Genomic DNA, 16657 nt, shown 5'->3' with positions numbered 1-16657 from the left:
CAATTTCAGTGGGTAGTTCACTAAACAGAAAACTAAACCTGCTCTGCTGTTTTGAAAATCTGTTGCCTGATTGCAGCAAAGTATAGCACAATGTTGTAAAATCAGCCTTAAGAAAGTAAATTGTTCCTTGATGTAGCACTTCAAATGTTACCAAGCATGTACTTGGATAACCAAGATACAAGCTTTCAGAAGCCTGAACACCCAAGAGAGAATTATTTCACTTCCCCTACCAGAGATTTGCCCATATTTCTGCTTTATATATTAGCCAACACTGGGCCAACGGGTGGTGGGATATCTGAAAATCTGTACTAAAAGTAACACATCTTTTTATTTAAATATTACTTGCTTTTTAGGCACTGAATTTTGGAGATATGCCGAAGTACTTGTGGGAGATTTGGGTACCTGACAAACCGTGGGTGGTAAGATATCAGATCAATGAAATAAATAAACAAAAAATATATATTTTTAAAAGTTAAATATTGTGGGCTGTGTTCCCACTGAAGTCAATGGTCATAACTCCCATGGGGCTGATTGCAACTGGATTACTGTGATTTTGCACAGTTGTAACTCTGTTCATTTCAGTAGCATCACCCTGGGGTAAAACTGAAATAATGTAGTGGTAAACTAGGACCATGCACTTCGGGAGAAGCAGATATTGGTCATGCTGCAAGTCTAAATCATGCTTTCAATCATACTCTGACACTTGACACACTGTAATCTGTACCCTATAAGTAGCCAAGATATTTGATTTTGGTGAGGTGGATAAGATTTAGTTTAGGATGGAAGATGTGTTATTTCTTTTATTTTTAACAAAATTATTATGGGTCTATTACTACCACTCTTACACTGCCAAGCAGTTACTCATATGAGTAATCCCATGGATTTTAGTCACTCTTGTGAGATCTTCTGACCAGTAAGATTAAGGGGGTCAGTCTGGCTCACTAAATAGTACCTTGTGCTACTACAAGTCTCACTAGTCTCAAATGGCTGTCACCTACATGCCTGTGCTCAGTGCTTAATTTGTCATGAAAGAGGTACCAGGGCTCAAGCAATTTCTTTACATTCATAACTGAAGCAGCAAGCCCAGAGGTGATGGGGCTATAAATTGCCAAGCCTAGAGGTGCCGGGGCTCAGCCCTGGCACAAAGTAAGTGCTGCCCATGCTGAGGCATAAAGGGAGTAAAACTTTCCTTACGCCCTGTGTGGAATACCCAGAAATTAGGCTCTGCGTCTGCTACCTTCTCCCCGCAACCCAAGAGGAATGAGAAGACTCTACCTCCTAAAGCACTGACCACCACATCTGAGTCAATGCAGGTGAATGGTACTTTGCTACTTCCCCTAGAGTCAGGGGTAAACATGTTCCTAAACTCAGAAGTATAGTTCATTCCCTGTGTAAAGCTACAGTCTGCCCTTTGGTTTCAAAGGACTCAAGCGAAGGTGGCAGCATCTGTTAATTAGTTTATGAAAAGGGGACATTGTCAAATTTGTATTAATGATCCAAGCCCATTTAGATCCTTATAAATTCACAAGGTTTCAAAGGTTAAAATTCTAAATAAAATCTAAATTTTGATGCAATTTATAAATCTACAAAGATTATAATTTCTTCAGCTCTTCAAACTGCAAGCTTTCAGTGAATATTTGTTTTTACAGTGAGTTAGTTACTATTTGGAAGCTAAGAACTGTCCTGCAGCAACTTTGAGTTACATGAGGGCCAGGACAGCTTCCCAACAATCAGGAGGCAACCTTAATTCTGGCATTCTCTAACTTTTAAGTGCTTGGCTTTGCTATCTTAATGATTTTTGAATGTAGTTGTTTTTCTATATCCAATACTAAGCAATATTGGCTCTTGAAGTCTTTATGGTCTACGGATGGATATTAAGCACTTAAATTAATATTTGTGTTTTTACACGATGAACTGTAATGGCTCCAGGGTCTCTTTCTATCAAGACAATGATCCTAAATGTGTATTTACACTCTTGGTCTGAGTTTTCAAATGTTCTTGTGTATGTATTTATATGATAAACTGTAACAACTCTGCAGCAAATGACCTCTCATACACTTCCATTAATGATTTGTGTTTAATTTAATATTAAATAGAATATGGAAAAATTAAAGCCACATTGAGTTTCTAGGCACAGTATTGTTTTGTACACTCTACTTTTAAGGTCTGATTTTCAAAGAGGCTAAAGGAGTTAGGCATGCAGCTCCTATTGAGTTTCAATGGAAGTTAGGTGCCCAGCTCCCCTTTGAAAATCGAATCTCAAAAGTTCGTTTAATTTGACTGTGGGATTTAACTCGCAAAATTTCTCCACCTTTCCTCGGCTAAATCATTCTTTTTCAAGCAAATCATTGATGTCACGAGAAAGTCAAGCAAACAAAAACAAACAAAGAAATAACAGCAACAAAAACCTATCATGAGATATATTCCAGTTTTTTGGAAAGCCTGAAGATCCATGCTGGGTAACAGTTAATGGGTGTGAACAATTTTGACCTAGATTTTACAGGTGATATACTCAATAGAAGTAATCGTGCCTTTATTTATGAACTAATTGCATCCAAATTTAGCATGTTTGGTTTTATGCAAGGATTCCTCTAACTCTCATTTTGTTTATGTTGTAACTCTCATTTTGTTTACATTGACCTTCCGCAGGCAGGGCCCCCTGCAGCTCCCAGTGGCCATGGTTCACTGACATTCTGGCCACTGCTTCTCGCAGCTCCCGTTGGCAGGGAATAGCAAACTGCAGCCACTGGGATCTGCGGGGGGCTGTGCCCACATACCGTTAATGTAAACAAAATGTCTCGCTGCCCGCCAGTGGATTACCCTGATGGGCCGCTTGCCAAAGGTTACTGACCCCTGATCTACAGTATACACAATCATTGCAATGTATATTTACAATGTGTAAATGTTTGTCTCTTTCCCACTCTTTAGCCTCGGGAGGCATTGTACTTCAGAGACACCCTCTGATATACATTCCCTCCTTGCTTCCTCTTTGTCTGAGGTATAGGTAAGAGGGGTTTGCTGGGCTCTCCAGCAGGCAGGATGTGTTGGCTATTTCCATTGTCATGACAGGTCTGGTAGCTCATGCAGCTCATTTTGTATATCCCTTCACTTCCTTGTGTTGGTGAGTAGTACAAGTCACAATTTAGCCTTATTTACAAATGCATAGGAGCCATTCTTTCCTCTTGGGTTAATATTCTACTTCTGTTTTCTTTCCAGTCATTACATAAATGCATATACGGAGCAACTGCGAGGACAGTGTCAGTATAATATTGATCTTGGTTGGAGCCGGAAAAGGGGAGGGAGTAGTTCCTGAAGTTGTCTCTAGATGGCCAAGCAGGATATTCCTTATTTCAAAGCCATATCTTTCACCACTGAAGTCAGTAGAGCTTTATCTTTACTAGCAAAATAACGTGCATTGCAGCTTCATGTAGCAAATACATGGTAACTTACTTGAGGTAAAATCCTAGTGATGACAAAAGCAGTTGTAATTTTCATGTGTTAGCAAATAGAGGTAAACATAGGGTGACCAGACAGCAAATGTGAAAAATCAGGATGGGGGTGTGGGGTAATAGGAGCTTATAAGAAAGACTCCAAATGGCCCACCTTGATTATCATACACATTGTAAGGAGAGTGGCCACTTTAGATAAGCTATTACCAGCAGGAGAGTGGGGTGGGAGGAGGTATCTTTTCATGCTTTGTGTGTATATAATAAGATCTTCTACACTTTCCACAGTATGCATCCGATGAAGTGAGCTGTAGCTCACGAAAGCTTATGCTCAAATAAATTGGTTAGTCTCTAAGGTGCCACAAGTACTCCTTTTTCTTTTTGCGAATACAGACTAACATGGCTGTTACTCTAAAATCAGGACTGTCCCTATAAACAGGGACATCTGGTCACCCTAGGTAAACAACATGGGGGACTGTAGGGTTTACATTGACCTGGCTAACTCATGTTAACACAGCAAACTGCCTGTGTCTTCAGTAGGCTTTTGCCTAATATTAGACTATCTCTATATATTACAAGCTAGGGTTGTGATTTCCCCTGCTTGTGTACACATACTCACGTTAGCTTTCATTGAACTAGTGCAAGTAGAAATAACAGCGTAGCTGTGGTAGCATGTGTAGAGAAGCAGAAGCACGGCTGAGCACATACCCACCAGTTTCAGGTGGGTGAGAGCTTTCCTGAATGCGTGTACACAAGCAGGGGAATCCCACCCCTAGCTCTTAGTGTAGCTGTAGCCTTAGTTACCACTTGTTAGCCAACATGAGGTAAAAACACACTTTTCTTCCTAATGAAGACTCACCCTAGGAGTTTTGGCACTGAGTTAAGTGGTTGCTGAGTCCTGCTCTCATTCATTATCTGTTTAAATAGATTTGTTGATTTTTTCTTTACCTACCTCTAAATTAATGTGTATTTAGATTTCCTGAATATCTAAAATATATAAGTGCAATAGTAGTAATTATTGCATCATCTTGGTATTTTAACTGATATCAGTTTTAATATCTGTCATCTGGTCTGTCAGGGGACTACTGTAGATCCTACACTGGCAGGAGGATAAGAGTTGATTATTTAATAGAATTTTTGCATATCTGATTTCTGTGATCAGCAATAAAATATGTGCATTTTTCATGATTTCTGATGTGAATTTAAAAACTGAAAGTCCAGTTTAATTGTGGTCTTGCTCCCTCAGGCATTGCCGAGGCTGTTCTGAGACATTCTACCTTTGCATTGATTCTGCACGACACCCGAGTGCTGTACCGATTTCCTTACACTTGCTTTAGAAAGGAGTATCATATATTCCCTTTTGTTCCTGCTGCCAGATGCTAGCAGCAGCTCTCAGTGTCAGGCAGGGTAAGTCTTTGGGCCCTTGGGTCCATGGAGTATAATTGGGGACATTAAGGAGTGCTCAAAGACACTAGTTCTGTATTGTGCTTGGCTTCAGAGTGAGTGTGCTGAGGTGGGGGAGGGAAAAGCTCCTTGAAACTTCTTTCCACCAGTGCTTCTGTGCAGTGTTAGCCAGTGTTACCCACAAAGGTAACACAATCCTTAAAAATATTTTAAAATTAATAAGAAAGGCCTGATTATATACTTAAAAGAAGACAAGAGGAAAGCCAATCATTCTTTAGCTCGGTTGTATCTCAGTTTTCAGGGACTTGAGTCAAATGGGGACCGAATTCATTGATTTACATTAGAGATTAATTTGGTTCCATCAGTCATTTTACAGATTATTCAAATTAAAGATTTAATTCCCCTGGGGGAGGGGGAAGAGTTTGCATTATTCATATAACAGCCATTAATTTAAATGTCATGATAGCTACAGTACGATGGAAAAATATCTGCAATCAAATGTATTATACCCTCACAATGTATGCTCAGAAGAGTCCCTTCATGTGAGGAAGTCCTCTTTGCCCTCTGATTTTGGGTTAACCCCTGAGCTCCCCTGAAACCTCCAAGGGCTCCATGACTCTAGGATCTAAATGAGGATACTGGTGAGAAGTGGGCAAATAGCAGGGATGATGCGAATTGCCTTCCATTGGCCCTGAGGAAATTTCTTTCCCCCACCTCCCATAGTACAGTCTCAGGTTGTCTCTCCCCCATTCTCCCACAGCTGGAACTGTTTCCCATTAAAGAGGGGTCCCCAAAGCAGCCACTAACTGTAGAAGCCCTGTCTGTGTGGCTTCACAGGAGCCAAGCTGCTGGAGAGCAGTCAGGGTTGCTAGAGAGCCAGAGCCAATGTGGATATCGATAGTCTCTGCTTCCCGCTGAGCCTACAGAATCCTATGGCTTCCAGTGGTCCTGTGAGGTTTCTGGGATTGTCCCTCTACCTGCTGTATTGGGGGAGCAAGCCCTACTTTCCCAAAAAAACAACTGGAGAGCACTCCTAGAGGAAAACCTCTCAGAGGCTGTTTTCGTTTAGTCCCTTCTCATTTGTTTCTCTGCAGGAAGGGTGAGTCTGAGGTAATGAGACCTTACATACTGTAAATAACACAAACAGAGGCATAGCAAGTCGCTGGAGTGAAAATAATTCTATGACATTTCCCCTCTATGGGGTGAAGAAATACAGGTCTATCAAACATATTTATTTTCATATAGGTATATGAAAATAGCCATTGTATTATAAACTCATAAGTTAACAGTATTTTAATATTAAAATAATTCATTTAGGAAAAAGTCTCAGTTTGATGTGTTGTGTGTTTGTGTTTGCATGGAAAATTGCCCTATTTATTATCCATTCTGGTTTTAATGAAGCACAACAAAAAGGCAGTAAAATGTATTGAATATATTGAGTCTAAATATTAATGATTGCTGGACATGTTCATAATATCTGTGCATAATGCTGAAATATATATTCACATAGACACACATTGTGTCTATCTGTGGGTACTTTTACGCACAATATAATGGAGCAAGGGAGGGAGGGGATATACCTAAAATTTCTTAGTGTACTGAAGTATCAGAGGGGTAGCCTTGTTAGTCTGGATCTATAATAGTGGCAAAGAGTCTATAAGGTGCCACAGGACTCTTTGCCGCTTTTAATGTACTTAGTAATTCCCATGTAGCTAGGAATTTTTCTTCAGTGATTATATATTCTGTATAATCTATTGATACTGCTATCTGAGTCTGATATTTCAAATATCTCAAATCATCGTATGACATCATGGAAGTGAGAAGCAGAGATCATTCATATGCCTGGCCAATTTGATTGCAATCTTTTCTTTCTTGTAGAGAAGGAGGTGTTTATTGTGGATAGGCTGGTGTGCCATTATATACAGGGTTGCCAACTTCCTAACTGCATAAAACGGAACACCTCTGCCCCACCCCTGGCCATTCTCTTAGGCCCCGCCCCCACTCACTCCAGTCCCCCTCCCACACTCCCTCATTTCTAGCCCCATCCCAGAGCCCGCACCCTCAGCTGGTGCCCTCACCTCCTCTCGCACCCCAACCCTCTGCCCCAGCCCAGTGAAAGTGAGTGAGGGTGGGGGAGAGCAAGTGATGGAGGGAGGTGGGCTGGAGTGAGTGGGGGCAGGGCCTCAGAAGGAGCAGGAAAGTGGCGGGGGCTTGGGGAAGGGGCAGGGCAGGGGTGGGGGAAGTGTGTTCTGTTTTGTGCAGTTAGAAAATTGGCAACCGTACCGGGCCAAAAATGGATGCCTGGCAACCCTCCATATATATATATATATATATATATATATATATATATATATAAAACACATCTATGTTGAAGATCTGTTTCTTGGTATGCTGAGAAATTTTCATGTTCTGAACATTTTCTTGTGAGGAAAGAACATTTCTTGCGAGGAACGCTTTCTTTTTTCCAAAGGCAAGGAAAACTTTCAACCTATATAGTGTCACCACTGACAAAAGCCTAGCTGAACAGTGGGACCCAACATCTGAGATGACATTTTGCATTACTCCCTCCAGCTACTTGAGAGGTTTAAAAGCTCTGTTTACAGCTGAAAAATGCTAATGGCCAACGAACAGTTCCATGCAAAAATAATGCCTTTTAAATACAGTGTGCATGACTTTGGTGATCCTGTGATGCAAGATTTTGTGGGACTTGTGCCTCTCCAGTTACCAAACTATCTTTGTGTCACTCATGTGTGAGTGGTGAGAAATCACCATGGCATTTGTGTAGGTTACATCCTGTTATTTAGTGTAAACCATTGTTTGTATTTTTATGAAGCTAATGAATATGGGGGAAATGAGCCTGTGATGTCAGCTGTTAGATCATTATTACTTCACAGGTATTCTTTGTCTTTTCTCCCCTTACTAAAAGGATTTCTCGTTTCGTATGTGGGGAAATGCTATATTAAAAAAAAAAAGAAGAGAAAGGAAGGTTGTGTTCCACAGTGCATTAGCCTTTTTTAACCAATTTTGGCCATCCCTAATGTTGAGTTTAAATTTTGTACCTGCCTGTAGTTGCTGAAAGTTGATTTATGAGTGCAGGGGACAGGATCAGTAGCCAGCAAATTTTAAAGAAAAAAGGTGTGGGGAGGGATGAGAGTTTTATGCCACAAAATGTTTCATCAGCGTCAAATTAAAACAATCAATCTTTTGTCAGCCAGCTGCACTTAACACCGTGTTTGTTCTGAGCTGGAGTATTTGTCACAGAGTAGCCTTGTTAAAAATGTACTAGCTCATGTCATCCTTTAACTCTTTGAGGACCTTTTGGGCATACATGCACAGAGCATACGTGCATGAACACAACAACCACGAAGAAGTGTGGATTAGAGTGAATATGGTTGTGAAAACAGCAATGCTTTCCAGTGTTCTCTGGTGCAACAGCATGTTGCATATCACAGGGATTTATTGCCAGCCATTTTTAATGATCTCCACTGTACTTCGTTCATTATGCCATTTCATTGCCAAAAACTGTAAATCTATTAACATAGTCCCTGGTGGTCTGCTGTAAACTGGTCTGAAATGGGGTAAAAATAATCCTTACATTTTACCCCATGAAAACTAACCCCCCCCCCCCCCCACTAATACTGTGACATAGATCAGAAGCTTGAGAGGGCTGACAGCTGCCAAGTGTGTCTGCCAGCAATTCATTTGTACACTTTTCAATTTACAGAACCAGCCCTCAGTCTCAGTTTTTAATTTGGTGCTTTAGATGAAATCCTATTTGGGGAGATCAGCGAGAGGTTAACTGAAGCCGAGGCAGCTGCAGTGGTTAAAAGTCCATAGTTTTGATTTGACGCCAAACTGACATCTAGGTTTTGTTTTCTGTTTTACACTGCTCGTTTCCCCAGCCTGCAGCCACATCACATAATGCCACTGTTGTCAAACATTGGTGAAAAACATTAGAAAGCTTATCACAGTATCATTCATTACCATACATTATAATGTTACAAACCCACAAATATCAGACAAGGAAAAAAAAAACAATGGATATTTAACACAGATGAATTTCTGAAAAAGCTTGGCTTTCTCGCTGGGAGGCCCATTGCTCCGACACCCTCCACTACTCCCAATTTAAATCAAGCTAGTGATTAAGTCACACCATTGTTGGAATGTAAAAGGCCACAGATGTATTTGTATGCTACAAAGTGATACACCCAAACAAAAATTAATCACAATGTGCACAGCATAGCAAATTGTGCTTTCCACTGAACTGTCTTACCTGTCTGGTATGAAAATCCTGACTGCTGAAACATTTATATCCCAGTGGAACTGAAGGATATAAATGCACAAATCCTCTCTCGCCCTAAAGTAAGTGGAAGGAGATCTAATAATAATACACCTTTTGTATCTGTATATAACAGTGTTTTGCAAAAGTGAGCTAAGCATTAGTAAACTCATGTGGAAGTGGTTATTGACTTGACCAAAGTCCAATGGACAACACAAATCCAGTCCCACACTCAAACCTCTTGTGTAGCCCAAAATAGTATGGCAGTATGAGCAATGTAACAATAGCCACCGCAGTCTGTTGATATTGATCATTGGCATGCCAGTTGTGTGTAATATTCTGCAATGGGCCACAGACAAGAAGTTTCAACAGAACAAGTTTCTGAGTTGGCTGAATGGAATTAGGACACATGTAGGACATGTATTTGGTAGAGTTTAACCATATCCAAGTAACATGGAGGCAGTTGTACAAATGGAAAATATCCAAAAACTGAATCTTTACAGAGATTTATGGACATGTTAACATAGATACTCATGTGTAATTCGTCATATTTAAGTGTGCCTCTTGTAATGCTGCTTGAAGGTGGTACAGAATGGAACTGGGAAGACTGTGAAAAGCCATGGGGAGTTGTCACTGAAATATTTTGATTAAAGAAGAATGTAAGGTCTCTGTTGTTGTGAGCTCTGGGGTTATCAGCTATCCTTTAAGATGATCACCAAGTGGCATATGCTTCTGTGCTAACAGAACTATAAGCAGATGTGCTGACAATTGGTTTTCGTTGGAAGCAATTTTTTATAAATATGTTTATGGGCAGTAGTCAGTTGAGGCAGAAATCGGTTTGGAAACCATATTACAGACACTATGTAACAGTACCAACTAGATTTTAGAAAATGACATTGAAAACCTGATTTGGTACCCACTAAAGTCAATGGAAAAAGTCCCACTGATTTCATCTTAGAGGATGAATGGTCCTAAACACAAAAGTACTCATTAAATGTTCAGTAGTGTTACAAAATGGATTTTTTAAAAACAAATATTCTGTCAAGACCACTTGTCACTAGTATCCCTAGGGAGAGGATTTTCAAGTAAATATGGCTCAAGTTACTTATTTCCAAAACAAAATTTTAATAAATGCAAACAAAAATGAAATAACCTTTATTCCAGTATCCACATAGTAAATTTCTTCCATCCTATAAAGTCCATGATCCCGGCCAGAATCTTTCTAGTAACACTGCAGCTTCCAGATGGCCTGATTTCTCTGTCTATGTAAATCCCGTTAAAGTCAAAGGGAGTTTTTCATGTCTTGGGTGTGGAAAATCAAGATGTACAGCTCCAGATCTTCTTACACTGTTGAGTGATATTACATTATAGTTCGACTTTATAGTAATGCCCACTTTTACTTCCCTGCTGTATTTCTGCTGGTCATGGCATGTAATAGGCAAAGCAGGAGGGGGGCATTTCTTTTTTTTTTTCTATTTTTTTTCCTTAAGGAAGATATAAATAGGTTTAGTATTAAGCCTAAATGTAATCACCCATATGTGCATTTGCTACTTTAGATTTGCGAACACTGATAGCAGTGAGGGACTGCTACCTTGTCTCAGTGAAGTAAATTATCGAACCCCAGAATGGTAGCATAAAATCTATGGAAGTTTTACAGTAATTTTTGTGAAATGTCAAATTATACCTGAAGAAAGATAGACAGCTGTAACTGATAAGCACTGAAGACACAGATGAATTGCAAGGTCAAGGTTCATTCTGGAATACAGCAACTGAATTTGTGATTGATGTTTTTGTTGTGTTTCTTTTATCTCCACCTGAAGAAAAAATGAAATTAGGTTCACAAGATTGTGAGTGCACACAGAAGGGATAGCTCATTAGAAGAAAAAAAAGATGACATGAGCTAGGCAAGAATATTTTCTGTTTTGGGGAAAATTGAAAATTGTGTTTTAAAAAAAAAAAGGAATTTATGATCAATTTTGATTTTTTTGATGTAAAATGAAGACTCGGGCATCGTAGATGAAGAAATTTTCAATAGATGTATGAAATTAATGTCTCGTTATGATGTAAAGCTTAGAAGAATAACTTGAGGTGAATTAGTGATATCAGGATATGAAAAGGAGTAAAATTGCCACTTTTAGGTCTGTTTGGTCACTCGATTACAGATCTAAAAGTGGAAATTCTTCAACAAAAAAACCTTCAAAAACAGACTCCAACGAGAGACTGCTGAATTGGAATTAATTTGCAAACTGGATACAATTAACTTAGGCTTGAATAAAGACTGGAAGTGGATGTGTCATTACACAAAGTAAAACTATTTCCCCGTGTTCCCCCCCCTCACTGTTCCTCACACATTAACTACAAAAGGTCTCTCCCCCCCCCCCCCCCCCCGCACTCTCCTGCTGGTAATAGCTCACCTTACCAGATCAATCTTGTGACAGTGTGTATGGTAACATCCATTGTTTCATGTTCTCCGTGTATATAAATCTCCCCACTGTATTTTCCAGTGCATGCATCCGATGAAGTGAGCTGTAGCTCACGAAAGCTTATGCTCAAATAAATTTGTTAGTCTCTAAGGTGCCATAAGTACTCCCTTTCTTTTTGCGGATACAGACTAACACGGCTGCTACTCTGAAACCTATCAGGATATGAGTTACACTCTCTTTCACCTCTAGTTTAGTTTAGTAATGACCAAAAAACATCATCATTGGATGACTGTTGGAGACTTTATATTAAATGAGTTTTTGGTCTCAAATTAAGTTTCAGAAGACAATACACAACCACTAGCACCTTTTGTAGGCTGTGTCTGCAAGGTCTGAAGAATTAATGTGTATGGGGACTGAAATACCTCTTCTTCCTTGGAGGTTCCCTCATAATTGAGAAATAGTGGTCCAGATCATTGGATCCTGCTGATCTAGGCTCAGCACATCTTTGGGGATATGTGATGAGAAATGTGGCTCAAAACCATTGTTCTATTCACCTGATTCACGGATTGGCCAAGGAACAACCTGGCTGCTGGTATAACTTACACTATCCAGAGCATTACACTGGGGACTACTTTGCCACTTGGGATGTGAAAGAGCACATGAGGAGCTTGTCTGTGATCATTGCCTGTACTGTATTATTCTATATATAAATGGAAGTTTTCAGATTCTACTCTAGGAGTGTAAAATTAGGACTAAATGTGTGTTTTTGTGTGTGTGTTGTTTTTTTTAAACAATACAAATGAATATATTCTAGCCATCTAGAAGAATGATTTAGCTCTAGTACAAAGGGATATAAACAGGATTAATAGGTAGAATTTTTTTTTAAATGATACTTTACGTTGCATATCAGTGAAAATGTCTCCATAGTGATGTTTTACTAGATTGTGTAAGAAATCCCAAAGGGAAGGACTGAAAGCACAATTACTTCAGACATCTAAAACTAAAGTAGACAATATACTGGAAAATGTGCTGAAGAAATAGCCTGCCAATTGGGAAGGCGTAGATCAGTGGTAGGTACCCTGCGGCCCGTGGGCTGCACGCAGTCCATCAGGGTAATTCGCTGGTGGGCCGCGAGACCGTTTGTTTACATTGACCGTTCACAGGCACGGCCGCCCGCAGCTCCCAGTGGCCACCATTAGCCATTCCCGGCCAATGGGAGCTGTGGGAAGCAGTGGCCAGCATGTCCCTGCAGCCCACGCCGCTTCCTGCGGCTCCCATTGGCCGAGAACAGCAAACAGCAGCCACTGGGAGCTGTGGGCGCCGTGCCTGTGGACGGTCAATGTAAACAAACGGTCTTGCGGCCCGCCAGTGGATTACCCTTACTGGCCACGTGTGGCCACCATTGGCATAGATGGTCCTAGTATGTTTATAATCCAGGGACTAGGGAGAGTGGTTACATTTATTGTGTTAACTCCCTTTAGTGTACTTAGAAAAGAACAAGACTTAAATACAAAGAATGATTAACGGACTGAGCAGAAATGGAATGAAATATAAATCCTAGAGCCTATCTCAGCAGTTTCACAATGCTGCCGCTTTATTGACTTCATTAGAGTCACACCCAGGGTTTAAATTCTAAGAGTATTCCTGGATCCCCCCATACACTCCCAACAAGCTATAAAAACTCTGAGGGGGAGAGGGAGGGACTATTTACTGATGTTCTGCTCTGGACAGCTCCAGCTGAATTTAAGCCCTGATCACTCCTGATTGACACTTCAGCAACTAAGATCAGAATCTAGGCCTAAGAGTTGTGCCCACCTTTTCAAATTGTCTCATTAATATGCTAGCCACCAATGGATGTGTTCTGAGTCTCTCTGGATATTTTGGTGGCTAAAAACATGAGTTCGGTTATCATCAGCTTATTGTAAAGTAAATATTGTCTTTGACAAGTAGACAACCACACTTTGCTTGCACTTTAGTACAATAGCTCCTTGGCACGCTGGCCATGATGATATTATAGTATAATCTGAAGACGATTCATATATCAACATTTACCCCTGTAATCTGTATGTGATACACCTTTGCCGGCCATACACCTTTGCCCCTAGATGTTCAGCTCAAGGAACTGTTACTGTGAATGCATCTGCTGATATCTGTTGCCACAGCTGGTGCAGAGGAAGAGGTGGCCTCTTGATCAATATGCTTTTAAAGATTAAAATAAACAACTTGAAGTACACTTGAAAGCAAACAGAAGGCCAGTGCAATCTAATCTCCATTGTTTCCTCCACAAATTTTGTATCACATGAAGACTCTGAGTGGTCTGTAAATGTAGTCTCACATAAAGGGTATTACATTAATCCAGTGTGGGGATGACACAGCACAGACACAAATTTACTTGGAATTATGGCACATTTTGTGTGTGAGAAAAAACAGCTTGATTTTCAAATTTAAGGGCCTGCTTTTTATACATTTTGAGATCCTAACATTTGTATTGCAAAGTGACAGACATCTGTAAATCATCATTGAGTTATAATGTATAAAAAAAATCAAGGTTTCAATATAATTTATTTGATTTAAAAAAGAGAACTCAATAGATTATTACAATTATTATAGACAGAAAAGTAACTTATATATTGTCCATCTCTTTCACAACTCTTGTCATACTTGAAAATAGGAGGGAAAGAGAATAAATGTGGAACCAGTGAATGAATCTGTCTGTCTGCCTACAGTGTGTAAGTATTTACATATATACAAAGAAGTATAGAAGGACTCGAACACCAAGTTTCTTGATATTTATGAGCATCATATTGGGATTTGTATAAGACACAAGAGCCCAAATACAGCCATATTCATACTTCAGACTACATAGAAAACTTCACCAAAGTTATTGATAGGGAAGGTCTGTCTCAGAAGGTTTAGTTACTTTTTTTTTTTTTTTTAGTATTTATGAATTGCATAAAACCTCAGTTCATGACAGCACTTAAGCATGGGCTTAATTCCTGTGAAGTCAGTGAGACTTAATCACATGCTTAAGTGTTTTCATAAATCATGACCCAAATTTGGAAGCCATTGAGGTATTTGTATTTTGTATGTGTAATTGTATTCTTTCCAGTCCCCAGAAACATTCTATATGTTTTAAGCTCTTTCTGTGTTAAAATTTCACTTAATTCCACCACGAGGATAATGAATGCTGGGTTTGGGATTAAGGTGGGGTTTTTTTTGTTTGTCTTTTTTAATTGCCAAGTGCATTTTAAATGCTCATACCTAAATTTAAGTGTGTTAAATGGATGCCATGGATATTGTTTTGTGAAGTATTACTATAATTGTGCACATAAATCCAATATTAACGTATCAAAATTGTTAGTTTCACTCCTATTTACATATTTCTGTCAATATATGTGACTTTCAGGGCAGTTGTGGTAATCATTTTGAGTGTAGTTTTTTTTGCAGATAAGAGACTAAATTATAAGTTATTTGTGATCCAGGTGTTTAGCTGTTCATCCTTTTGAACCTAGTTGCACTTTCTTAAGTGGAAGTCATTATCATCCACACATACTCCCTTTTTTCCTGTGTTTGTTGGTGGAATTTGTTTTGTAAAATAAATAAATCCAAACGGTTAAAAACCAACATGTGATGAACTGATATATCATTTTTATCTGTTGAAGATATAGAAATGTACAGCTTCCGTTAAACTAAAAACAAACATCCCCCCCACAAAAACTGTTTTCAGCTGTTATGTTTTCAGATTGCTCCCTAACAGAACATGTTTTGATTGCATGAGACGGGAACTTTACAGAAGGGAAGGGGATGGGGCCTCCCAGTAGTGGTATAAATCAGTCATCTTCAGGCAACTTTGGCTATCTCCTCTCCCCACTAGACCATATATGGTGTTTCTAGCTTCCTAATTGCAAATATATATTGTAGTCCCCTTTATGGGTAGTTAATACTGGTTTGAGGTCCACTGACATTTCCATTTTGGATTGTTTCCAGGAGAACGTCATAGAGTAGTGGTGGGCAACCTGCAGCCCCCGGGCCGCATGGAACCCATCAGGGTGATCTGTTTGTGAGTCACGAGACATTTGACTGGCTCTGACAGTTCACAGGCACCAATGGGAGCTGTGGGAAGCGGCGGATAGCACCTCCCTGCGCCCCTTTTCCTGCAGGCGCCGCTTCCCACAGCTCCCATTGGCTGGGAATAGAGAACTGCGGCCACTGCGAGCTGCGGGGGGCAGTGCCTGCAGACGGTCAATGTCAGCCAAATGTCTTGTGGGCTGCAGGTTACCCACCACTGCCGTAGAGTGTAGCTACCCCACCCCCAAAATAAAAACCTCTACACCTTTTCAGCCACCTATGTCCTCCCAATGTGCAGAGAGCTGCCGGCGTGTTGTATATTTGGAGAGGGGAAGTTTTGTGTTGAAGGAGATATTGAAAATGTAACTCAGTATGGTTTATGTGTTTAAAATGAAGTTTTCGAGAGCATCTGTCTATAAAACATTCCAAATTTATACTTTACTGATCTACTGAATGGCTTTAAGGGGGGATTATTAGTTGTCCATTTCCTGCTCTGGAAACAGTACAAACCCATATTTTGAAGGATTTGAAATTTTACAGAAGTTATATTTCATTAACGCGCGCGTGCGCGCACACACACACACACACACACACACACACACACGAAGGGCAACTGCCATGTCTGATTTAGTTACATCCAAACCACTTGACTAAATTGTAGGAGTCTGTGCCCGTAACAACAAATTCAAAATAGACTTCCCATAGGACAAGGGGTATAGAAACCAGGAACATTTCTAAACCAGAGTAATATAGCTGGAACCTAAGAGTAATGCACAGAGTCTACAAGTTGAAATAAGTGAGTCCCAGGGGAAGAAAAATTATGCTTAGCTCTGTGTGTTGGAGAAAGCAATATTTTATTATAAATTGTTATCTCAGTATTGCCTAAGGTCCCACCCGAGATCAGATTCTCCCAGTTATAGGTAGTCCGTGCCCTAAAGACCATGCAACTGTATCAGACAAAAGGTGGATGACAGGAAGTATTATCCTTATTTTAGTTTCTTCTCTAATTTTTGAGGTTGGATTTTTAATAATAAATA

General features: G+C 39.9%; 1 protein-coding gene across 7 annotated transcripts in view; it reads left to right on the top strand.

Moving 5' to 3' along the window:
• The window catches only part of PCDH9 (protocadherin 9), an 873980-nt gene that overhangs the window by 363139 nt on the left and 494184 nt on the right, over positions 1–16657 (top strand). For 3 of the 7 annotated variants that reach the window (XM_043533761.1, XM_043533763.1, XM_043533772.1), the window contains exon 3: positions 354–419. The exons of the other annotated variants lie outside the window; for them this stretch is intronic. In XM_043533761.1, the coding sequence (XP_043389696.1) occupies positions 354–419 (66 nt within the window). The remainder of the gene's footprint in view (positions 1–353; positions 420–16657) is intronic. 7 annotated transcript variants of the gene reach the window in all.

This window comes from Chelonia mydas, chromosome 1 (genome assembly GCF_015237465.2).
Source record: "Chelonia mydas isolate rCheMyd1 chromosome 1, rCheMyd1.pri.v2, whole genome shotgun sequence".
Taxonomy (NCBI): Eukaryota; Metazoa; Chordata; order Testudines; family Cheloniidae; genus Chelonia; species Chelonia mydas.
This window is presented reverse-complemented; position numbering and strand designations above follow the sequence as displayed.